Here is a 26632-nt window from a genome sequence, read left to right as displayed (position 1 = left end):
CACTTACATTATGCTACAACAAGCATATGAGTATAAGATTCCCATACTATAAGTTCACAACAAATATAATATTAATAATGATGATTGGTTAAATTTTACGCATTGGGAAGATGTTAAGGAATGTGTTGAACTCTTAGAAATTTTTTATAGTGCAACTCTTGCTTTTTCTAAACAATTCTATCCCACGATAACCAGAATTTTAGCCTACTCAGCGAAAATAACTAGAGTTTTACAAGAGTACAAATATAAACCCGGTTATCAAGCGGCTATTTTTGATATGACAACAAAATTTAAGAAGTATTTTTTCCCATCCCAACTTTATTTATATTGGGTTCTCTTTTAAATCCTTGTTTTAAAAGTGTCTTATACTGGAGCATTGGTTGGTCAAATTTATACATTTTTAGAAATTGAAGAGGGAGTTCAACCATCTTTAACTGAAGCCGAACTCGCTATTGATGCCGAGTTTAGAAAAGTTTTTACTTATTATTCTAATTTGGAAGAACATGCTACACCCGTTGCTCCACGCCCTACTATTTCTCAAAGTAGCAAAAATGGCTTGTCGGGTTTGTCGCATTTAAAAGTTTTACATTCACATCCAACTCCTTGTAATGCAAACTTTGATGAATATAACTTTTATTTGATGCAGCCAAATGTGGATATCAAAGAACTAGATGAATTGAACGTCTTAGCATGGTGGAAGAAGTACAAGGCAAGTCATCGTATACTCTCAAGAATGACTCGAGATATCCTTACGGTTCAAGTATCAACCATGGTTTCGGAGAGCGCATTTAGCCAAGGAAGACAACAAATTGGAGACCATAGACACTCATTATCCGGCTTTAGCTTGCAAATACTAGTGTGAATTCGCGATTGGATTAGATTGGAGCGACGCAACCAAAACTTAGAAGCGGAGGAAGGCAAAGAGGAAGAAATTGAAGATTTGATAACAAGTGGAGCCGACCAAATGAAAGACTTTGAAGATATCTCCATGGCCGAATATGATATGGGGGAAATCAACCAAATGATTGAGAATTGGTGATTTTATTATTTTACTATTTCTTTGCGACTCATGTATTATTTGCAAGTTAAAAAAAACTATAACTTGCAAATAAATGTTATCCAAGAATGAATAAAATATATGGCTCATTGAGCTTTCTTTTATTTACTTATGTTCATATTTTTACTTATATTAAGTTAGGAATATACCTAAAATATACTAAGAATATATTTATAATATACATCTACTTAAATTAAAAACTAGAAAGTTATATACTTGAAAAATAACTAAAATATACTTATAATATAAATATACTTAATTTATAAACTTAGAAAACATTAAGCTATAAATAACGTAAGTCATAATATATAAGTATATATAGTATACATATAATTTAAACATATATATATATATATATATATATATATATATATATATATATATATATATATATATATATATATGTTGTATTGCTGACTTGCTGTTAGCCTGTTAGTCAGTAAATATATAAACTTTACTTATAAACTTATATAACATATGTAAATATACCTACAATATACTAATAAATACTATAATGTATATATATATACAAAAAATAAAAAAATAAAAAAGGTTTTGGACATGTTTGAACCGGACCAGTCCGGTTTCGGATTTTTAACCGTAAACCGAAACCAGCCAAAAAGAAGAGGTTTTGGACATGTTTGAACCGGACCAGTCCGGTTTCGGGTTTTTAACCGGTAAACCGGATGGTTCCGATTTTTTAACCGGAAACCAGCCGATTTGTTAACCGGTTACCGGTTCGGTTCGATTCGGTTCTAACAGGTTTACAGCTGTTTCACTTCTAGCTAGAACGATTATGTCCATTTCTTTTTATCTACTCATTCGTGTGTCCACTGGCCGATTAAATTAGATTTCTGCTTGGCTCATTAAAGGGGAAAATTTTTCTATCAATTGTTTCTTCATTTTCCTAGCTCGAATTCGAGATTTGTGGTTAGGACGGAGGGGATTTTTCCATACCGTCATCAGTGGCGGAGCTAGGATTTTCATCCAGGGGGTTCAAAAATTCTAAAAGGTAAATATACGGAGAAGTCAGGGGGTTCAACATCTACTATATATACATAACAAAATAATTTTAACTTTGAAAATACACTGTAATTTTTTGCCGAGGGGGTTCGAATCCCCCTGGAGCCAATGTGGCTCCGCCCCTGACCGTCATGTGGTAAACGATTATGTCAATTAAATTTGCAGAACTCTATTCCAATTTTTGTTTTTAAAAAGGTCTAATCAATTATTAATAGTTAATATTCCACACAATTTTTGTGTGAGGTATTTCTTCCGTCCTAATTTTTATGTGACACTTTTTATTTTTTGAGAGTTCATTTAACTATTCTTTGAAGCTAAATTGGATTCGCTCAACTCAATATAAATTAAAATTTCGATATTAAAAAACTATACAAAAAGTACTATAAGTTGCAATTGTTTTCTGTCAATTAATATGTTGAAAAATATATATTTTAAAATGCTCATCAAAATTTATATAGTTTTAAATTTCGAAAAAGAGAAAGCGTCACATAAATTGGAATAAAGGGAATATAAGTTTGGGAGAACGATGAAGTGTATAAAACATAAACTGGCTAGTCGTATATGAAAGAAATAATAGTTGAAGCGTGATCGACGAAAAAAATGTCTTAATTATCAATGTTTAGCTTTAATTAATTACTCCATGCTTAGGAATTAATCATTTCAAGTCATTCACGTGGTCCTATAACTTGTACGATTACATTAGGTTGATTATATAGAATTTTATCATTCTCGAGATAAGGTTCCTCATCAAGTAAGTTTGAGGGTATGAACAGGGGCAGATTTAGAGGGTGGGAAGAGTGTTCAGCAAAAAATTACATGATAGATATAAGGTAGAATTTTCGTGTTTATGTACATAAATAAGTTTTTAATACTCTAAATAAATACAAAAGGTTAGCTCAAACGGTTTAGAATTTCCAAAATTTTACCAAGGAAAAATCGAAAGGAAAGTCACAAGCATGGGATGATATCCCAACAAACTATAGCTATAGATGAGGACGAAAAGGAAGTTTTAAATTGGCAAGTCCCGATTCAAATTAAAGTTAACATTTTTGTCCCTTGTCATGTAAATTAGACTATTTAGCTTCCGATATTTCTCGATATGAATGTAAACAAATCCAAGGAAATACCGATTCAATATATTCTTGGAAACAGAATTAAATGGCGAGTACTTCAAGCACAAGAACTGATCGAAAGGAGGAAGAATTACTATACGAGACGTGGATGAATCTTCAACGTGAAGAAATAACAGAGCTTGAACATGCTGCAGCTCAGGCGAGAAACGGCCAAATAAAAGATGAAGAACTAAAAGAGCTCATTGGAAAGATCATAAACAACTTTCAAGACTACAGTAACCACCGTAGCCGCCTAGGCCGAATCGACGCGTCACCGTTCTTCGCACCCACGTCGTGCACCCCGTTAGAGAACTCGGTATTATGGAGCGCTGGTTGCAGACCCTCTTCTTTCATACGTTTCGCATACGCTCTCAGCGGGTTGGACATTCAATTCCATCTCACTGACTTCCTTGAGGGGAAAAGAATTGGTGACCTAACGACGCAACAAATGACCAAGTTCGACGAGTTGCAAGGCGAGACGATTAGAAAAGAGAGGAATCTTGTTCAACATTGGCTAGCTTGCAAGAAGATATTGTGGACCAACCGTTCGCCAGCAAAATTAATACTAGTAAGAATGATGAGGAGGGAGATCATCATTATCAGTTTGAGAATGCAGATGAAGCTTTAGATGAACATAGCCAACACATGGCAGGTGTAATGGAAGAAGCTGATCAGTTGAGGATGAAGACGTTGAAGGAAATTGTATTCAACATACTTGAACCGGTTCAAGCGGTAGAGTACTTAGCAGCAGCCAAGAGGATGAGGCTCTGTTTTCAACAATGGGGCAAGAAGAGGGATCATCATCATAGCAACACATTAGATTAGTTTAATATCTTTCTGCTAATTAGTAGTAATAAAAACTTGTATGTACAAGAGATCGGATAGTACATAGTTGGATGCATTCAAGAAAAATGGGAAACTCGGTCATAAATGGTCCAATCCGTTCGATATTAATTGGTAGCTAAAAGCAGAGGTTAAAAGTTTACAATCGGATTTAAAAAATTCTAGGATCTTTCCATATTTTAAATGAGGGAATTCAAGGTGTCTTGCCCAGTTTAATCCATATTTCATTGTCTTGCTTTCCAAAAGAGATTGTCTATTTCTTTTCCTAGTCTATTCTTAAAGGTGCAGAGTCTTCATTTTTCTGTTTGACAAGTTACAGGAGTAGAGTCCTAATTAATTAGTTCATGGATTCCTGTCTTTTGTCACTCTCAACTTCAACTACATCCAATTTAAACCAACAATTATTGAAAAAGTTAAATACATTAGATTTAGCAATCTACGCCATCTTATTCTCCCTTGATAAAACACTCCATATCCAACATTTAGCACTAGAATAGCTCATTCCACAATGATACACATACACCGGCAGACCATAGCCTGGTTTCCATGTCTATCCAAAAGTAGCCTTGATCTCTTGTTTATTAGTAGCCAAACTTAGTTCTTACACTTGCGTTTTGGTGAAGCAACATGCTTTAGAGCCTGTTTGGCCTAGCGGCTTTGAAGTCAAAATTCTTTTTTATTTATTTAAAAAAGGCATTTTTTTTTAGATATTTGAGGTGTTTGGCCATTTATTAAAACTGTTTTTAAGTAGAAGCATAAGTAGTTTTTCTGCGATTGGGCTGAAATAGAAAATTTCTGCTACTTGAAAAAAGCAGAAGCAGAAGCATTTTTCTCAAGACAAAAATATTCTTATCATAAATAAATATTTACCAAGTATATCCCTAATTAATCCATTAATTTCTAATTAATAATTCTTTATGTTGAATTTTAATTTGTGGAATGATTTTAAATATTATTATGGTTGTAGTTTTCTAGTATATTTAAATCACCGTGTTGGTATTATATCAATATTTAATTTTTTTTAATCTATGTATTATAATAATTGAAAATTTTAATATGTACATTTAAATTTTAATTAAATAAAGTAGAACTTTTCATAATAGATATTCAAAATAGTTTCTCTCTGTAAAATAATCTTGATATTAATGTTCATTCATACTTGTCCTTTTTCGTAATTTGACACTCAAAAGCACCTTTTTAAGAATAATAGTCAAACACAATCTGCTTATTAAAAGCAATCAAAAGCACTTTTCAAATGAATTAGTCAAACACAAACTGCTTCTCACTAAAAGTACTTTAAAAAAAAAAACATTCTCAAATTAAACAGTTTTTAGCCGGTAGGCCAAACGGACTCTTAATAGACAATGAGTGTTCTATGGAATGGCATTTGCATTAAAATTTGAGAATCTACTCTAATAGAGTTCAACTGTATTGCTTTCTATGGCATACAATTAGTATATTCATCCTAAATTCTAAAAATTCAAAATCAATTTAATCATTCCTACACAACCCCATTACCAATTGAAAGACCCACATATTCAAAATTCTTAGAAGAAAAGAATGCCGAACAATTATTAAAACCTCAAAGATTAGAATGTCGAACAATTATTAAATCCTCAATGATCGGAAACAACGAGTTTCAATGTGTAACTTAAAAGTAAGTGTTTATGTCAGAACTACAAACATGAACTACTTTGAAGTCAAAGCAAACAATGAAATCACGATAGAAGCCTAACTCGTGCAACTATATGGTCTCAATAGCCAATTTGCAAATCTAACCACATAAACATCAAAGAGTAAAACATCAACCAATTGGCAGTAGACGCAATTACATTTCCATCAGCAAGACGCAATAAACACATTTCTAAACCTTACTTAAGCATTAAAAAAACAACAACAGGGTTTAGTTAAACAAGAACTTACAAAAACTGGAAACACTAGGAAACATTACAATCAAGAAGGCATGCCAGAGTCTCAGCTATGAATAAGAGTCAAACTGTCAAAGTCCATTTGCGTTTGTGTGGGTTGGGCAGGGAAGGGGTGGGGTGGGGAAATTTTGAGAAAGGAAAGTTGGCCCCTCTCTTTTTCCTTCTCAAATTTAGTTTTAACGATGGGAAAAGAATCTACAATATCCTTCTATTATTAAAAAAAAATGAACTTTTTAATGCATAAATAATTTTTTTAACAAAAATATATAATATCCTTGGTTATAACATGAAAAAAAGAACTTCATAAAACTTTTACTGATGTTTGAACCTTTTGTCAATTTGAAAAGTTTGAACTCTATGAAGTTTTGTGGAATTTGAAACACCACCAAATTTTCGAACCCCATACATTGTGCTGGAATTATACTTGTCAAAGTCTCGAATCTAACACCATATGCTAGAGTTGTTTCTAATTTTAATAGGGGTATCATTCAAATTTTATTTTCGTATTAAAAATGATCACTTTTCAACTTCAATTGAAATAGTTGCTAAACTTTAATTGACATCTCATGTAATTTTCAATTTTTTACTAAGTAACTGTTTGGACATGGATAGTTTTGCTTTTTTCCGAAATTTTATTTTAAAAAATTATTTGGACATAAAATTATTACAACTATCCGAAATTCAACTTGAATATTTTTTGGAATTCGAAAAACTTCAAAAAATAATTTTCACTCCAAATCAATCACAAAAATTTAAAAACAACTCTAATTTGTATTCATGTCCAAATACGACTCCAATTTTCATGCTTTCTACCAGTGTATTTGTTTCCACGAGCAAACCAAAATCCCCAATCTCTTTATAATGGAATTTAGAAAGCTGAAATTTAGAGAAATTTTCTATGTCTTTGATGAACAGTATTTACAAGTATTTATACAAGTGTTTTAGCCACTTATTGTGCAAATATTCAAATGTCCTAGGACTAGAAATTAATTATCTATACCTAGACAATGACCTCTAACAAAAAATTTGTACACCTCATTGTTTCTAGAAAGAGAAAAATACTATGTAAATGTTCAAAGGGTAAAAGAAAAATTCAGATTTGTGGACAAATGGGCTGGTCATTTGACACAGTACACAGAAGCCCAATCTTCTTTATTTAAATGGAAGCCCAATGTCCAGATCAGCCCATTAAAAGAAAGACCAGTCAACTGATCCATATTGATCCATATCAAATATTTTGACAACACCATGTTTCTCATACTTTCTGCATCTTCATCTCTGTATCTTCATCTCTGTATCTTCATCGGTTTGTGCCTTTTTTTCTTGATCTCGATTTTGCTTGCTAATACCCCTCCTCAAGTTGGAGGGGAGTGGGACAACCCCCAACTTGTCTAAGGCTGAGCGGTGCGAAATCCCTGATAGAGGTTTGGTGAAGAAATCCGCGAGTTGTGCTGCCGATGGAACAAAATTGAGAGAAATGAGCCCGGAGAGGAATTGTTGCCGTACAAAGTGACAATCCAGCTCCACGTGCTTAGTACGCTCGTGGAACACCGGATTGCGAGCTATATGAAGAGCTGCTTGGCTGTCGGAGTGAACTTCAACCGGCAAAGATGGTGGGACCGTTAGATCTGTTAGAAGGCGGGTCAACCAGGTAATTTCTGATGTAACTCTCCTCATAGAACGATATTCCGCTTCTGCGGATGAAAGTGACACTGATGTTTGTTTTTTCGATTTCCAGGAAATAGGTGAACCCCCTAAACTGATGTAGAACCCACTTACAGACCGTCGGGAGTCTGGGCAAGAAGCCCAGTCGGCGTCACAAAATGCGAGCAAAGTGAAAGATGGGTTAGAAGACATGAGAAGACCTTGACCTGGATTTTCTTGAAGATATCGCAAAACTCTAAGAGCAGCTGAATAATGAGCAAGGCGAGGGCTTTGCATATACTGGCTGAGAATCAAGACTGCAAAGGAAAGATCCGGGCGCGTGTGGGTGAGATAATTCAACTTACCCACAAGTCGTCGATACAAAGTGGGATCATCAAGTAGAGGACTGGAATCTGTCCTTAATTTGACAGATGGATCCAAAGGTGAAGAGATCTTCCCCAAATGCGAACAATCATATTCTGATAATAGCTCAATGGTAAACTTTCTCTGACTCATAATCAAACCCTGTTTTTCCCTAATGATTTCAATACCGAGAAAATAATGCAAAATACCCAGATCCTTGATGCAAAACTCAGAATTAAGAAAATTCTTGAGCTCTGAAATTTCGTGTGAGTGATTGCCAGTGATTATAATGTCATCTACATAGACTGCAATTAGAGTAACATAGTCATCTGATACTTTAAAAAATAAAGAGTAGTCATTTAGCGATGATGAGAAACCTTTGAAGCTTAAAGCACCAGCAAGCCGAGCATACCATTGTCGTGAAGCTTGCTTTAAGCCATAAATTGATTTTCTGAGTTTGCAAACATGTTGGGGACTTGGAGCAGTCAAACCTCTGGGGAATTTCATGTAAACTTCCTCATGTAAATCCCCATGTAGAAAAGCGTTGTTCACATCTAGTTGATAAATAGGCCAATTTTTCTTAACTGCCACTGCAAGTAAACATCTTATGGTAGTCATCTTAACAACAGGGGAAAAAGTCTCATTATAGTCAATCCCCTGTTGTTGAATGTCACCTCTAACAACCAGCCTGGCCTTTAGTCTCTCGATAGTTCCATCTGATAGATGCTTGACTTTGTAGACCCATTTGCATGGCAAAGCTTTCTTGCCAGGTGGTAGGATAACTACATCCCAAGTCTTGTTGTTCTCTAGAGCCTCAATTTCTTTGTTCATGGCTGCTTTCCAACCTGGGTGATTCTCAGCCTCTGAGAAACTGTTAGGTTCTGAAATCTGGGAAATAGAGCTGAGTATGTTTTGGTTCTGAAAAGACAAGGCTGAAAAAGAGAGAGTGGATGGTTGTACTGGAGTGGTAAAACAAGCTCTAGTTACATTTGTGAGGATAACATCATCACATTCATAATCTTTTAGATAAGCTGGTCTTTGAGTGATTCTAGTGGTCCTTCTAGGTAGTGTAACAGGTGAAGGTAGTGTAACAGGTGAAGGTAAAGAGGAGGAGTTAGGGTCAGCATTTATGTTATGGTGTGCCAAATTGGGAGAAGTAGAATTGAGGTGGTTATCTTGTGATGCATGGGGTGAGTTATAACTAGAGCTGTTAGGTGAGAACTGTTGTGGAGATGTGGATGTGAGATTAGAAGGACTAGGTGTTGTACTATTGGGACTGGTAGGAGTAGAATGATTATTAGGAATATCATCATGATCTGGCATAGGTGGAATAGGTGTAGTGTAAAGGGGGCTAGATGTAACATCATGTGTTTTGGTAAAAAGAGGGAAGGTTGGAAAAATTGTGGGCTGAGAATGTGAACTAGAAGCAAAGGGAAAGATATTTTCATGAAAATGCACATCTCTTGATACAAGCAATTTCTTAGTGTTCAAGTCTAAACATTTGTACCCTTTTTGAGTTTCTGGGTATCCAAGGAATACACAAGCTTTAGCTCTAGGCTCAAACTTCCCTCTATTACAGGCCAAAGTAGAGACATAAACAAGGCAGCCAAAAACTTTCAGTCTCTCATAGGCAGGTTTGCTTTGAAACAGTGCCTGATAGGGAGTTTTTCCTCTTAAAACCTTGGAGGGTATTCTATTAATAAGATGTGTGGCTGTCAACAAACACTCACCCCAATATTTTATAGGAACTTTGGATTGGAAATACAATGCCCTAGAGACTTCTAGTAAATGCCTGTGTTTTCTCTCCACAACTCCATTTTGTTGTGGAGTAGAAACACAGCATGTTTGATGAATTATACCTTCTGAGGATAGAAATTCTGAAGCTACTGCACTTTTTCCTAATTCAAAAGCATTATCAGACCTTATAATTTTTACTTTTACATTGAATTGTCTCTCCACCATAGACAGAAAATTTTTCAAAACAGGAAAAGCATTACTCTTAGTTTTCAACAAGTGAGTCCAAGTACCTCTACTATAATCATCAACAATAGTAAGGAAATACTTAAAACCATCATGTGTTGGTTCTTTATAAGGTCCCCAAGTGTCTATATGAATCAATTCAAAAATTCTCTTGGACTTAATGTGACTTATAGGAAAGGACATCCTAGATTGTCTTGCCATGGGACAAACATCACAAGTACATGTAGACATAGATGGAAATTTAAAAGTACCAATGTATTTCATTGCATGGAAAGGCAAATGCCCCAATCTTTTGTGCCATAGAATTACATCAGATTTTGATTGAATGGAAATGGGAACAGAAAATGAAACTGAAACTGAATTAGAAACTTTTTCTGAAACTACTACATTGCTGCTGCCCTTAGAACAAAAACTACTAGTGGTCCTATCAGGTTGAAGAAGGAATAGCCCATCCTTAGATTCACCAAAAACTTGAGCCCTCTTCATAAAAGGGGCCTGCAAAAGACAACCAATTGGTGTGAATAGAAGAATTGATTGAAACTGTTTAACAAACTTGTCAACTGACAGAAGGTTGTATTTGAAAGAGGGTACATATAAAACATTTTCAAGAATCATATCTGCAAATATAGTGATGCTCCCTTTGTGAGTGATACTGATTTTAGATAGATTTGGCAAGATGATAAACATAGGACTGGATAGAGGAATCAAAGATTTGAAAACTTTACAATTGAAGCACATGTGCTCAGATGCCCCTGAATCTATGATCCAGTAGCTAGAATTTTTGGTAGCTAATACTGTAAAAGAGAGGGTGTAAGATATACCAGCAGCTGCATTAACATTTCCATGTGCTATAGACTCAGATGTTGTCCCAGAAGTTGGAGTTTCTGCCATCTTCTTTCCTCTGTAGTGAAGAACAGCCTCATTGTATTCTTCATCAGTCAAGTAATGGTTTGGATTGTTTGCCATGCTTGTGTTAGCATGCATCATTTTGTTCATCCCTTCAGTTTCATCAACTGACACAGAATTGCTTTTTGCTGCAGGTTGTTGAAATTTCTTACCCTTGGTGAATTTGAAATCAGAAGGAAACCCAATGAGCCTGTAGCAACCTTCCTTAGTGTGATTTGTCTTTTTGCAATAGGTACAGTACAAGTTATTTTACTTAACTTGGAACCTTTGTTGTGGCCTGTTTTCCCATGCTCCTTGATTTGTTCCTCTGTTTTTATGTCCTGCATAGACTTGATTGACAGCATAAGCTTGGTTATCTGTGTTAGCATTCATGTTTGCTTGTTTTCCTGCCATGAAAGATGAGGATCCAGTGTATCCATTTGCATTAACATAGGATTCCCTTTGATTCTCATCTTGCAAGAGTAGTGAGTAAGCATGGTTTAGGTTAGGCAAAGGTTTAAGCATGAGAATGTTGCTTCTAGCTGAGCTATAAGTATCATTTAACCCCATTAGAAACTTGATTAGCCTTTCATCTTTCAGACATTTGTTTAGCTTATCTTTACCTCCACAGGTGCAATTACAGTTGCACTTGTTATCCGCGTTTAAAGAGTCTAGCTCATCCCAAAGCCTCTTAATCTTGGTGTAATATCCTGCAACATCAGTGTTTCCCTGAACTATATCACTTAGTTCCTTTTGCAAATGAAACAACTTAGCACCATTTGATTGTCCAAACCTTTGCTCTAGATCTGTGTATAAGTCCTTAGCAGTTTTTGAGTAAATTACACTATCTGCTATGTCTTTTGATAGAGAATTAAGCAGCCAAGAAGTTACCATATCATTGCACCTATTCCATGCATGGAAACCTGATGAATCTGGGTCTGGCATCTTGCAGGTCCCATTGATGAACCCAAGCTTGTTCTTGGCTGAAAGTGCAATTAGAATAGTCCTTCTCCAACCTTGAAAACCTCTTCCATCGAAGATGAAGTTTACCAAGCTCATACCAGGGGAGTCTGATGAGTGAATGTAGAGAGGATCGTTAGAATCAATTTGTGAAGGTGCTGTGATTTGAGTTACTGGATCTGTTCCTGCCATTGGCTAGAGAGTATAGTATATTAAGGTTTTGAGAGATGAAAACAGATCTGTATAATATATGAAGGTTTTGAGAGATGAAAACAGATCTGGATCTTTGAGAAAATTTAATGCTTTGATACCATAATGGAATTTAGAAAGCTGAAATTTAGAGAAATTTTCTATGTCTTTGATGAACAGTATTTACAAGTATTTATACAAGTGTTTTAGCCACTTGTTGTGCAAATATTCAAATGTCCTAGGACTAGAAATTAATTATCTATACCTAGACAATGACCTCTAACAAACTCTGTACAGGTCATTGTACCTCTAACAAAAAATTTGTACACCTCATTGTTTCTAGAAAGAGAAAAATACTATGTAAATGTTCAAAGGGTAAAAGAAAAATTCAGATTTGTGGACAAATGGGCTGGTCATTTGACACAGTACACAGAAGCCCAATCTTCTTTATTTAAATGGAAGCCCAATGTCCAGATCAGCCCATTAAAAGAAAGACCAGTCAACTGATCCATATTGATCCATATCAAATATTTTGACAACACCATGTTTCTCATACTTTCTGCATCTTCATCTCTGTATCTTCATCGGTTTGTGCCTTTTTTTCTTGATCTCGATTTTGCTTGCTAATACTTTATGGCATGAATTCGAGGACTGCTGCTGCGATTGGCATTGACACAACACCTTTCTAATCGGCCGCAATTGGTATGCTGCTTCTTCAGAATTATTCTCTAATTCTGTAATTCTTAATATGTAAAGTTTTCATGATTTTGGTTTATGCGAAAAATTCATTAGTTCTGCATTTTAAAATACTGAAAATCACTTTTTAGCAGCATTGTGAACCTAATTTGAAAAGAATTTACTTAATTTTTATTCTCTAAGATCAAATTGTGAAAAGTTATGAGAGAAACAATTTCACAGTTCAAACATCATGCAATTTGCCGTAATGGCCATGTTTGGCCCAGATGTCATATTGCTTGTTTGGTTTGTTTGGGGGGGGGGGGGGGGGGGGGGGGGTAGGGTCAAATCAAACTTACTAAGCATTTTAAATATTTTAACTAATTTAATCATTTTTTATAAGTCATCTCTTCCTCCTGGATACCTAATCCGACAGTTGTACCTATTGGGTACCTAAATCAATCCGAATTTATATCACATAAATACTTTTTGCTGATGTGGCAAAAAAAAGTGAAATGCACTCTCCTCGGACGCGTGAAGTGCTCTTCAATACTAGTTTTTTTTTTATTGTTGAAAGCTTACCTCTTTTAAAATATAACTTAAATTAAAAAAAAAAAAAAGACTAAGAACTGGACAGCAGCCCATCACTTCAGTGTAGGGCCGCTTATCGGGCGGATTGGGCAGATAACTACGCTTAACGATTTGGTTTAACAGTTATCGGCTTTTAAAAGTACTAATCCGCTAGCCAACCGATAAGATATCGGTTGGTTCGGTATCGGGTTAGCAATTATCGGACGGTTATCGGGCGGTGTATCGGTTAAATTACGTAACTACTTTTTTTTTTGCCTTGAAAGACAAACGTTTTATTCATAATTTAACAACTAGGAAGTCAATTAAGCCCCATAGCCACAGGGCAAGACTTAACAGTAAAGAATTCACAAGTTTAATCTCAAACCTTCCGATGGTGATCACTTCGCCACCTTTCTCTGGAACCACAATTATTGCAATAGTAACTTCCAACACAAAATATAATAATAGTAATAATAATAATAATAATAATAATAATAATAATTTATGGTTAATGGAAGAGTTTACCGAAGATAATTACTGATGGTTCAGACTTTTCACTTTAGTGTTTTAGCTTTAGATTTTAGTGTTTTAGGTTTACAATACATATTTTATATGTTTAGGGGTAAAAATATAAATATGATAAATTCTTAACGGGTTAACGGTTTGCCCAATAAGAAAATTGTGTAATCCGCCCCCGCACCGATAAGTCGTTAACTACAAAATTTTAATCCATTCCCCAACCGCTAATCCGACAGCCCACTACCAATAAGCCAATAAGCCAATTTTACGGTTGGGTTATCGGTGGCGGTTCGATTTTGAACAACCCTACTTCAGTGAGCTCCCCTCACCCCTCTTCGTCTTCTCCACCACTGCTTCTCTTCTACAATTTTTTTTTGTTTTTTATTTTTTGTTTCTTTTGATTCTTTCTATAAAAATAATTTGTGAGAGAAACTTCTCAATCACAGGCCCGAATTAGTTTGCCCAGAAAATAGGAAAAAAATCATCATCACTGCCACTTTGATAATTTTCAAAGCCATGAGGGTGACCTCTCTCCCTCCATTATTTTCCTCTCTCTCCAATTATACTTTTAAACTCAAACTCATTTCCCTTATTTTCTCTCCAAGTAAAAGAAATATTAGATTTGGGTACTATAATTTTCCCTGGTGAAATTTCATTTTTTCCGGCGAGGTTCAATCCTCAACATAAAAGAAAATCAGATATGGGAATCAAAAAAATTCTGGCGTGACTCCATCTTTTCCGGCGAAATTGGTAGGAACTCTTTAATTTTTTCCAGCAAAAATCTCAGTCTTCTTCCTCGTACCAATGAAAAATGGAATGGAGAGGAAGGTTACAATTGAGAAATGGAATGAGGAAGGTAAAGTGGTTGGTTCCTACTGTGGGATTGCAATGGCTGGGGATTCTGATGGTAAAGGGAAAGGGAGGGGTTTGGTGGGGTGGGTTCGATGGGATAGCAGGGGAAGGGTTTGAGTGGGTGGCGGCTGGTTAGCTTAGGATTAGGGTTTAAGTTTTTTTTTTTGTTTTTTTTTTTTTAAAACTCAATTCCTTTTTTAATAATTTTTTGGACTAATTTGCCACATGTCATCATTTAATTGGTCATTTTGATATGTCATCGCGAGTGTAATACACACATTTTATATTTTTTGCTGATTGTAAAAAAGGTGTCTAAATGGTGCAAATTCGGACTGATTTAGGTACCCAATAGGTACAACCCTCGGTTTAGGTACTCTAAAAGAAAATGTAGTAAAGTTTAAGGGGCTATGTATGACTTTTGCTTTTTTTTTCAATTTCACCTCCTTCCCCCTCTCTGTTTTCCACTGTTCAAAGATTTTCTCGAGTAGTTTGAAAATTATTCTCTAGTACTATGTCCCTGGATCAAACTTACATCCCCATAATAATTTGAAAATGTGACTAACAGTTTTTTAAAGAGCTGCAATTATATGCTGTTGTTTATGAATAAAATTATCCCATCCAAAATTAAAACTTTTAATTTTTGTTGAAAAATGACATTCCAAAAACAAGAAGTTAACACAAACCATTACAGACGGGTATTCTACTTTCTTTCCTTTCGAGTATAATCTATGTTCACGCTCAGAGAAAAAGTTTAAACAACAAAGGCCCAAGAAGTTGGTATAAATATAACATGGTTCTTTTCATCTTTTGCATCCAAAGTATAAGCAAGAGTTAAGTATACTTTCTTGACAGTACAAAAAATAGTTTAAGAAGCAGTTAGAAGCTTAATTGAAGCAAGTTTTTACCCTATATATATATTACACGGTGTAAGTAATTTACACCTAATTGTTGCTGAAATTGCAATCTAGAGTCTTGAATGTATGCCCCTCAATGGCTCAACCCCACCCTATATATGCCAGCTTTGTAGAAGCTCCGGTCCATCTCTAGGCATGGTCATTTTAGGCCAAAAAGTTAAAAAAAACCATGTCCAGCAATTGTGCAGTAATTTGCAATGCAGAAATAGGTGGTTTGTTTTCTGTAGTTGCTCTTCACATAGAGAGCATCTGCTGCAAATGTGTAGTCCTCTTTGTTAGGGGCTGTGTACTGAGCAAAAGGATGCAGCCTGATTTGACTGTAAAGATAGCATCTTTCTTGCCCTTCCAACATGTGTTGTCTTTCTTGTTGCAATTGTAGAGTAAATCCATATTTGGTGAAGTAAGATGCATGTCCTCTCTAGTTCGCAGTCATTGCAATTCCCCTCTGAAATTAATATTCCATCCGAGGTTAGTGTTTGTAAAACTGCACACTACTCATATCAGTATATGAGATAATTAACTTTAGAAAGGATTATGGACAAGTTAGAATAAGTAAACCTGCAAAAGATTCCAACTTCAGTAGTTAAAACTAAGATTCTATATATGAATTTATATGCAGAAAAAGACAAAGCCATCATTCTTTCTACTATTACTTTTGTTGTCATATTATTTTGTGTTTCTCGGCAATTTGAGAAATTTGGAGGTGTTTCGTGTTTATCCCCCCGTTGGCGGATGAGGTATCAAATTTCAAAAATGTGATAGTATTAATTTGAGATGTTCAAAATTTTTACTTTTGCTGATATATAGCATGTCAAACATTTCAAAAGAATTACTTTCTATCTCTATTTTGAGATTTGCTTGTTAAGAAAGTTATTGGAGTATCATCAGATCAACATCTTTTTAATCTTCATGCTTAGTCACACAATCATTGAAATTTACATAAAAGACTAAAAGAAATTACAAAGGCAGTAAAAATAATACAGATTCAGTACCAGCTAAACATTATTCCATATATGTACATATACATAAGCATTTTGACTCCTTTATTCTATTTCTCAAGATAAAGTTGGACATGCTTCTCTCTCTGTTGTCCCTCCCTTCCTCCCATGCTGCTGATCTCTTGTTTTACCCCAAGCATTGATACAAAGATGGAGATTCTTGCTAGCTATCAGAAATTTCACAGCTTGAAGTGGACTCAATATGTTCATCACCAGCTCCTTCAAAGTCTCCATCCTCAGCTTATCAGCTTCTTCTACAAGAGTCACTAAACACCTTGCATGTTTATCAAGGGCCTTCTCTGCTTCACGACACATTTCATCAAGATTTCCCACTTCATTGGCGATAATGGCGATTGGCTGATCAGCTACTTCCTCCTGCAAGCTGGCGAGCTTATTTGACAATTGGTTTTCTTGCCTTATCGTCTTTTTCTGTAACTCATCGACTGAATTCAGCTGCATGGTTGAGAAGTCGCAGAGGTTTCCAGATCTCTCGCCTTGGAGATAGTCTGAGATATAGGATTCAAGTTCTTTGCCACTAATCGCGTAAACTAGCCGGATGTAGCTGGAAGGCCGGCATCCAGAGATCCAGAGCATGGAGCTTTCTAACGTGGTGCACCAAGTGGGAGCAAGGTATGCAGTGACATCGTTATGTGCAAAATGTCTGCGTTTGTCGATATAGTCTTGGAAGTGTTTGATGGATTTCTCAATGAGTTGTTTTAGCTTGAAGTCGTTGATAGCGCTAGTGCAACTAGCACTAGCGCTAGGGGTGCTGGAGGAGGAGGAGGAGTTGTGGAGGGCGTGGATGAGCTCCAACAGACCTTGTTGTTGGAGCTTCATCCATTCTTGAAAGCACAAGTGTTGAGCTTCTTGATCACTTACATTGGGGGAAGTCATCTTACTTTGCTTTGTGAATGATCTATGAGTATTTATAAAGTTGATAAAATTTGGGATTGGGAATATCCAATCTTGTTTTCCTAACAAGGACCGTGTTTTTAACTTCTTTGTCTTTTCCCGGTTTAGGATTTCAGATCTTTATAGTGAAAAAGACCAAAAAGGTTTTGTTTGCATTCATAATTACCTCGGGAACTCGTGACTTAACCAAACCAAAAAAAAATTGTATGCATAGTATAGCACCGTGTATAGTTTTGTTCGAAAAGAGATGTTAACTAACAGAATCATCCCTGTTATCTTGCATGAACATACTATAATATAAAAGTTTAAAACTATTAGAAGTAAGATGATTTTATTTATTTATTTTAGATTTTCAATACGAGCTTACATATGGACCTACCTTATTCTTGTTGGTATCAAAATAATCCGGGCGTCATGCGGAAGCTAATAATATGCAAACCTTAAACGCGATAAATCGGATAGCAAAGAAAAACATACTAAAGAGACATAATATTCTAATAGTATTTGATCAATTGATCTACATATGAAAAACTAATATAAAAACATAAAACCTTTTGAGAGAAAAATCTCCCCCTAAATAAAACTCTCTTAACGACTACATTGCGGATGTTATTGTATTGTATAAGAAGGATTCTTCAATTTATAGAGCTCCAAAACCTTTTCCTCCAAGAAAAGGACTAGCCAAATATGGAAGAGAATTATATTTTCCTTTCAGAAAAGTAAAACGATTACGGTTATACTTTGACTTTCCTTCCATTGAAAAGTAAAACTTCAAATACGGTAAGAAAATCAGGGAAAACCCTAACAAATCTCCCCTTTTGGCCTGGATTTTCTTGACAAAACTTGATCCGTCTTCTTCACATAATCTTCATTACTGCTGCTTACCATGGTTAAAAATATTTTGTTTCTATTTTTAAAGATGAAGCAGCAGGAATGTTGAAAATATGGTTGAAACTTCGTCTACACATGTAGCACTTAAGACTTTTTCTTTTTGACAAAACTCTTCATTATCGCCAAATTGGTTGCTCTTGATTTGAACCAGCCTTGAACCTGTCTTCAACCTCGTTAAACCATTGGTTGAACCATCAGCTCTGATATCACTTGTTGGGATCGAAATAATCAGGACATCATGCGAAAGTTATAATAGCAAACCTTGACGGCGATAAATAAGACGACAAATAAAAGTATACTAAAAAGACATAATATTCTAGCAAGGTTTGGTCAATTGACATACATATGAAAAATTAATATAACAACGCATAAAAACCTATTGAGAGTATTGTCTCCCCCTAAACAAGACTCTTTATGACTACATTGTGGATGCTTTTCTATGTCTTCTATTGTGAGAAGGAGGTCTTCAATTTATAGAGCTCCAAAACCTTTTCCTCCAAGAAAAGGACTAACCAAATATGAAAGAGAATTATATTTTTCTTTTAGGAAAAGTAAAACGATTACGGTTATACTTTGACTTTCCTTCCATTGAAAAGTAAAACTCAAATACGATAAGAAAATCAGGGCAAACCCTAACAATTTTTAATGCCAAGCAGGTAAAAGTATTTTTTGTAAATAGTTTGTTGTGCAATCTAAAATAGGACCTTTAAGTATTCACAGGGGCGGTTCCGCTTGACTGGTAGCCCAAAGCCAAATTTCAATGCGAGGGCCTAAAGGTTTTTTTTTATTTATTGTGTATATTCTTTGATGTGTATTTTTTCTAGCCTTTTAAATGAAAAATTGTTATTTGTTATTTCCGAAATGGACTGATAGTAAAGTGTCACATAGATTAAAACGCAAAAAATAAGAAAATTCAAATTAAAAAGAAAAGAAACTGAAAGAGATCGATAGCAAGTTAGAACAAATAGAACCTAATCCTAGAATTTGATAATAGGATATTACAACAAGATTTCACTATTTCGATTTGCTTGTGCTATGCCCAACAACCTGAGAAAAAAAATGTAAAAGAGTACAATTTGATGTATTACGACCCTTGTTTTCGTGAAAATGAATCATTTACAGTAGGAAGAAAGAAATAATTTATAGTAGGAAGAAAAGAGAGCATAAACATACATTTTTTTTTTTTTAATAAGAATAGATAAAAGAATAATAATTTGGATTCTATAAGCAAATTACCTCAAATATATATAAATACACTTTAAATTACATCAAAAATTGTTCTACAGATCTTATACATTTTTTTTATTGAAATATTTACTATTTTTAAAAAAATTAAACTTTACTCCCTCCATCTCAATTTAAGTGTCTTACTTTCTTTTTTGGTTTGTCCCAAAAAGAGTGTTTCTTTCTATATTTATTAAGTTTTTCAATCCCAATATATTATATAGCAAGTTTAATACCACAAGATTTAAAGAACTACACAGATCTTTAATTTAATACCACAAGATTAAAAAATCTTCATTTATTTTTTAAACTTTGTATCAAGTCAAACTAAGACACTTGGGACAGAGAGAGTAACACCTAAGACCAACTTTTAAAGAGTAGCCATTAATCTGGGGCCTAAAATATTTGGCCGGCTAAAGCGGTCGCTTCATCCGCTTGACCATTGAGCCGGCTCTCTAATTCACCCTTCAGCTGGATTGATTAGATGAGACGTGGGCCCTTAAAAATACGGGAGGGGCGGTGGCGAATGGAGATGTACTTTCTATTTTTCATATGTTGCTTTCTAATAATCCTAATGGGGAAATGTCCAAAGGTATTTATAGTGCCATTCATTTTTGAGAAAAAACCTAATGTCCTTTGTAGTATTCGCATTTCACGGCACAGAGAAATATTATCCAAATATTATTGTCTCTCGGACCAATGGCTGCAAATATTATGTAGCATAAAGTTGAACATTTCTTGGCTGTTATTGATAACGAGTAAACGATATTGGGGCAATTTGCACGATTGCCCTTCGTTGGGGTGGTCTTTAGTTTTTGACCCTCAAATTGCTGGTCTTTAATTTTTGCCTTTTGCCTAAAATATTTCGAGGTTTTGGGTTCGAATTCCCGTTTAGGTATGAAAATAAAAAAAAAATCGCAAAGCAAGACTTTGCAAAAAGTTCTGCCTTATGCGGTAGACTTTGCCTTAAGTCATAACTAAAAGTCTGTCGGAGAGGGCAGAATTTTGCCTTATAAGGCAAACTTTTAATTATGCCTTAAGGAAAAGTTTCGTCATAACTAAAAGTCTGCCCCATAAGGCAGAACTTTTCCATAAGGCATAACTAAAAGTTTGTCTTAAAAGGCAATGTCTATGCCTTTAGGAAAAGCTCTATCGTATGGTGCAGACTTTTAGTTATACCTTAAGGCAAAGTATGCCGCATAAGGCAGAACTTTTTATAAAGACTTGTCTTGCAATTTTTTTTTTTCAATTGAACGGTAGTTCGAACCCAGAATCTCAGGATATTTTCGATCACCTTTTCAAACAAAGGGAAAAACTTAAAGACCAGCAATTTGAGGGAAAAAAATTGGAGATTCCCCAAAAGAAGGGCAATCCGCACAAAAAAATGACGATATTGCACGGCCCCCGCTGACCACCTGATTCTTGATGTTTTACATATTTCGATAGATGCTGCCTATACGATATAATTAGATAAAACGAACTTTTCAAAAATATACAGCCCAACGCTATACATTGAGCCCATGTAGTCATATTTTAGACCCGCATATACAACTTTTTGAGGAAATATTGTATATATATCCTATAGATAATATTATACATTTACGGGAAAAAATATATCAACTATGTATAAAAATGAATACCATAAGAGGGGCAAAATTTCAAGGTTAAGGTTTTGACTTTTATTCTTGAAGGCTTGCTTGTCCATGGGGCAGCGAGGTAAAAAGTTCAAGATCATTCATTTAGAAGGTCATTTATATAATTTCTTGACTAAAACTTACTATGGTGGATGAGGACTTATTACATTAACTAGGTCCATGGATAATTTTGTTACTGAGAGAACTGATTAACATCTATTTTAGCGAAACACATGAAAGAAAAATATCGAATGTGATTTAAACAATAAACCGGTTTCTACTATGTACTCGCGATGTTTATGCTCAACTCTATCTTGTTGTTCATATGTATAACGAGAGGTCAGTCTATATATAATGCCTAGTTGAACATAAATGGAGGTCTGCTGAAAAGAACTTCAAAGTTGACTTGCCATGATTCCGAGAAGTAGGAAGTTTGTTAGTTAGGTAAACAACAGATTCAAAAGCGAAGTGCCGGAACCTAAAAGGCATTGAATTATGGACTATGGGCCATTAGACACAAACCAGTTTCTACTATGTAGCGATATTTACGCTCAACTCTTCCTTGTTGTTTACGTGTATGAGGAGAGGCCAGCCAGTATACCGGGCCATATTTATTCACTGTAGAAGAAAACTGCTCCTAAGACTTTTCGTTGTAATTGAAATAAATACGCAGAACATTCCCATGGCTATAGGTTCTATTGCCCCGCTCGAGATACTAGATTGATAAATCTAGTACTGTTAATTAAATTTGTAAAGTTAAATTTTGCTTAAGGAAGTAATTCTCAATTTAATGAGCCAGGGGAGAACAGTAGCAATGCACATATATTTCTCCGTGATGGCAGAAAATGAGAATGTTCAACCTGATGAACCACTTTCTGAAGTTTCAAACATTTCACTTTGAAGATCACAAAGACATAAGAGATCCACTATTTCTAGTGATTATCAAGTATATTTTGGTGAAGCTAATTATGATATTGATCAAGTTGACAATCCAATGACTTATAATCAAGTTGTTAGTAGCCATGAATCAAATCAATGACTAGACGTGATGAAAGATGACATGAAATCCATTCATGATATCACTACTAAAAAACAGTTGAAAAGCGATGGAAAAAAGTGACGAATTTCGTCGCTTTATTAAGGAGAAGCGACAGATTCTGTTCAGTCGCTTATTGGCCTGTTGCTTTGAAAAAAGCGACGGGTGACGGACCCCGTCGCTTCAATAATCCGTTGCCAATATTAAAAAAAAAAAGCGACAGACTCCGTCGCAATTTCTAATTATTATTATTTTTTTTAAATTAAATGAATTATATTAATAAATATATAATATAAAAAATACAAAAAGCGACGGACTCCGTCGCTTTTTTTTTATTCGGAAAAGCGTCCGTCGCTTTTCTGGGATTTTTTTTTAAAATTTTCCCCGTCGCTTTTCTGTAAAAAAAAAAAAAACAGATGCTGAAATCAATAATTTCAGCATCCTAAACCTGTTTTTAGCCAAAAAATCACAATCCAGCCTACAACCAACACTAAATGCTGCCAATACCAATTCTAAATGAGCTACAACATCCTAATTATCAACATAACATCATATACTATCCAACTAATCCATCAAAACAATCAAAAAGGGCCTTCAAAGTTTAATTTTTTTCATATCATTCAAAGTTTACAACTAAAACAATGTAAAAGTGTCACAAAGTCTCTAAAATACAAATAAAGATGATCAAGGAGTCGTATCTACGTACTCATCATCATCATCCTCCAACTCTTCATCTTCCTCTTCATCATTTTGCTGGTTTGGGTGGGGAGAACGGGGCACACCAAACCGTGCACAGGAAATGAAGTTCATAACTTGCTCCTGGAGAGCTTCGAGGTTCTTTTGCAACATAATAGTCTCCTTAGCATGACGGCTTTCATTATCAGCCAATTTCTTGTTAAGTTGTTCAATTTGCTGCGCCATAGCTGCATATTGAACACCGGTCAATTCCTTCGCCCTGCTGAGACGACCCTTCACCTCGTAGTCCTGACTGAAGGTGGCCAAAGTTGTTTCTTGGCCCAAGACCGTACGCTCTACCCTTATATACCCCCCCCCCCCCCAATGGCCTTAGTCCACAACTGTACCTCTATTTCATCTGGAAGCTCGGTAGGAGTGCCTTCACGCTGAGATTGGAGGCACTGCTGCTTTTCTTGTTCAAAATAACCTTGTATATATAAAAATAAAAGTTAGTATTTAATGAATATATCATAATTAAAGTTATGTAATTACTTAAATAATTGAATTAGCACTTACACGTGAATCTCTAGCCCTATCCTCTATCCACTCTTCCTCACCTGTCTCTTTATTCTTCTTTTGTGCGTCTTCATAAATAGCGCAACCTGAGACGAAAATTTGCCCGTCACCTCTTTCTACAAATAAAGTTAAAGTAAAGAGTAAAAACTCAATAATAATATATTGATAATACATTTACTTAAAAGTTTAAAATTACTTACTATTTTCCTAGCGATATGCCTGTGACTTCTTGCACCTGCGGTGTGCAAAGATCCTCCTTTTGCGGATGCACGAGCAGCCTTCGCCTGCTCAGATTTGGCAATAAACTCAGGAGTTCACCAATACGCCTTTAGCTCTTCCTATTGGCCATCTGTTAGCCATTGTAGCTTCTTATTATACTTCTTAGCCCTTGCAAACCAGCCAGCCAACCTTACACTCGCCTTTTTCTCAAAGAGCTTAGAAATCCTTTTTGTAATTGTTGGATCCCACGTACACAAAGTCTGCAAATCACGAAATGGATAATGTTAGTTGACAGTTTAAAATAAAATATATTTATGAAATATGTAATAAGTTGCATACATTAAACTCACTAAACATAGCCTGGCGAACATTATATGGAATCGCACCCAGTTACTATAGAATCGTTGGTCATAAAGCCTCTGAACGACTTCTAGGACGACTTTTGTAGAATCTTCATCTAGATAAAACCTGCAATAAGACAATTAAAAAGTCAATGAATAAAAGATTAAGATGAAAAAACTTTAGTAAAAAAATATTAAAAGGAAATCTTACCTATGACCCTCAGGAATGATGTAAATCCTACCCATCGAATCTCTGTCCCCCGGCTGTAGATTATGATCAACATCTTGTGGTGGGGCTGGTGCAGGCGCAGGTGCAGGGCCCCGTACAAAAGTAGAAGAAGGGCGGATCTGAGTCTGGCTTAGAGCTGGTGTAGAATGATGTGAGAACTCCGGCTCAGAGCTGCTATCTGTGAGCCGCAAACTAGACAGACCGGGAGATGAACCTTAACATGGAGAAGGGGAAGGAGACAAAGTCCCCGATGTAGACGACGGCTGGACCCCTGGTTGGAAGAAAGTAGGTGTAGGTATTCTTTTTCAATGTTCGAGGCGGTGGATCCTTTTCAATGCTATTCTTTTTAAATGCCTGTTTCATTTTCCTGAATTCATGATCCATAGGTAAAAACTGACGATGACAATCAAATCATGTATTTTTTCAGCCATGTTTTAAAGTGAATGCTTTACTATTTTCCATGCAATGAGGATAAGCTAGCTTTCCAGTAGTCATCCAACCAGACAACATCCCATACGCAGGAAAATCGTTAACAGTCCACATTAAAGAAGCACGCCAGATAAAATTTGACTTAGTTGATACATCATATGTCATTGTACCTTCACACCATAACTGTTTTAACTCATCAATCAAAGGTTGTAGATAAACATCAATCAAAACTTTTGGATTACGAGGTCCAGGGATAACTGTATTTAGGAAAATGTAGGGACTTGTCATACACATCTCAGGCGAAAGATTATACGGAGTAAAAAATAAAGGCCAGCAAGAATAGGGTGTAGCAGAGATAGAGAAAGGTGTGAAACCATCCTCACACAAACCCAAACGAATGTTCCTTGGTTCACTAGCAAAATCAGGATAAGTTCTATCAAAATGCTTCCATGGTTCTCCATTCGATGGATGACACATAACACCAAGTGGCCTTTTATTTTCACTTTGCCATCTCATGTGAGGAGTGAAACTCGGCGATGCATACAACCTTTTTAACCTAGGTATAAGAGGTAAATAATGCATCGACCTAATTGGAACCATCTTCCCACTAGGAGCCCGCATAAACCGAGCATGTCCACAAAATTTACATTCATTTAAATCATCATCTTCTTTATAGAACAACATACAACCATTTGAACAACAATGAATCCTGTCATACGACAATCCTAACTTGGAAACCAATCTCTTGGCCTGATAGTAATTTTTAGGTATGTCGTATTCCTGACAAACTAGTTCCCCCACAAACTTAATCATAGAGTCCATAGCAGCTTCAGCAACACTCCAATCTGCTTTGGTATTAATCATTCTAACTGCAATGGACAACTTAGAATGCGCACACCCTACCCAAAGTGGACGACTAGCCTCTTCTAATTCTTGATAAAAGCGCATTGCTTCTTAATTGGGAGGTTGCTCATAATTTTGTTCAGGCTCAAACCCAGAATGTACCCCAAAAGCATCATTGACCATATCATCAACTCTATCATATTGGACATGACGGTTTTCCTGCGACCTACTACTTTCACCAACAACTAAATTATAATATATACCATTGACCCCATCAATCTCTCCATGATCAATCCAAACTAAATATTTATCCTTAAACATTTTGCGACATAATTGAACCATAACCGTATTCGGATTGTTAAACCTAATACACTTGCAAATCGAACAAGGACACCTAATTAACCCCTCACTTTGAAAAAGGTCAAATGACATTGCATGTGTAATAAAACCCTTGAACACCTTCAACAAATTCTTCATTCACACCAACACGACCACTATTATTCTCCAATTCAGTGGAGTGGGGCTTACCTTGAAGCGGATTCCAATGTCATAGCTTTTGCCCTATTATACATCCACATACGATCCATCTACAAAAATTTCCACAAATTATTTAGGTTATATTATAAATTTAGCTAAATTGCATTCTAATAACTTGAGAAATAACAACCAATACCAATAAAATAGAGTCTTTTTCAACCAAAATAAAATAAAGTCATCCCTACATAATTTTTGACAAATAAAGTGTACAATTTCTACCTAAATCATACACATCATAATTCAAAGCTAGAGAAATATACATTCATATTGATATTGAACATACATATAGCCAATTTCAACCAAAACAATAATCTAAAGGGATCCCTACACAATTTGGACCAATAAAGTATACTTTTTTTTTGTCAAATTCAAATACAAACACATCAATATAATTTCTAAATTGAATAAAATAAACTAATTACATACACATTCAACCTGCAAACTAAGATTAACCAAAAAAATCAAGAAAAAACCCTAAATTCTAAACATACCCATTTTGACAAATAAAGTGTATATTTCTTGTCACATTCAAGCTAATACACATCAATAACATCACAACTACACCATAAATATA

At 35.3% G+C, this 26632-nt stretch overlaps 2 protein-coding genes and 1 pseudogene across 2 annotated transcripts; 1 reads left to right on the top strand and 2 right to left on the bottom strand.

Annotated features, from left to right (window-relative positions):
- Nucleotides 1-3148: 3148 nt before the first annotated feature.
- LOC132623468 (protein DOG1-like 3) lies at nt 3149-4234 on the top strand (annotated as a pseudogene).
- Nucleotides 4235-10224: 5990 nt separating this feature from the next.
- Nucleotides 10225-12683, bottom strand: LOC132624838 (uncharacterized). Its single transcript, XM_060339563.1, has 2 exons — nt 10772-12683; nt 10225-10445 (listed from the first exon to the last, which is right to left on the bottom strand). The coding sequence occupies exon 1, from the start codon at nt 11985-11987 to the stop codon at nt 11106-11108; it is 882 nt and encodes a 293-aa protein (XP_060195546.1). The 5' UTR covers nt 11988-12683; the 3' UTR covers nt 10225-10445; nt 10772-11105.
- A 1827-nt stretch (nt 12684-14510) lies between these two features.
- Nucleotides 14511-17562, bottom strand: LOC132624839 (protein DOG1-like 3). Its single transcript, XM_060339564.1, has one exon. The coding sequence runs from the start codon at nt 17404-17406 to the stop codon at nt 16570-16572; it is 837 nt and encodes a 278-aa protein (XP_060195547.1). The 5' UTR covers nt 17407-17562; the 3' UTR covers nt 14511-16569.
- Nucleotides 17563-26632: the final 9070 nt, after the last annotated feature.

This window comes from Lycium barbarum, chromosome 12, assembly GCF_019175385.1.
Source record: "Lycium barbarum isolate Lr01 chromosome 12, ASM1917538v2, whole genome shotgun sequence".
NCBI lineage: Eukaryota > Viridiplantae > Streptophyta > Magnoliopsida > Solanales > Solanaceae > Lycium > Lycium barbarum.
Note: the sequence above shows the minus strand (reverse complement) of the source record. Positions and strands in the feature narration are given on the sequence as shown.

Coding starts and splice junctions, on each gene's coding strand:
- LOC132624839 (XM_060339564.1), bottom strand. CDS start 17,406: ATGACTTCCCCCAATGTAAGTGATCAAGAAGCTCAACACTTGTGCTTT.
- LOC132624838 (XM_060339563.1), bottom strand. CDS start 11,987: ATGGCAGGAACAGATCCAGTAACTCAAATCACAGCACCTTCACAAATT.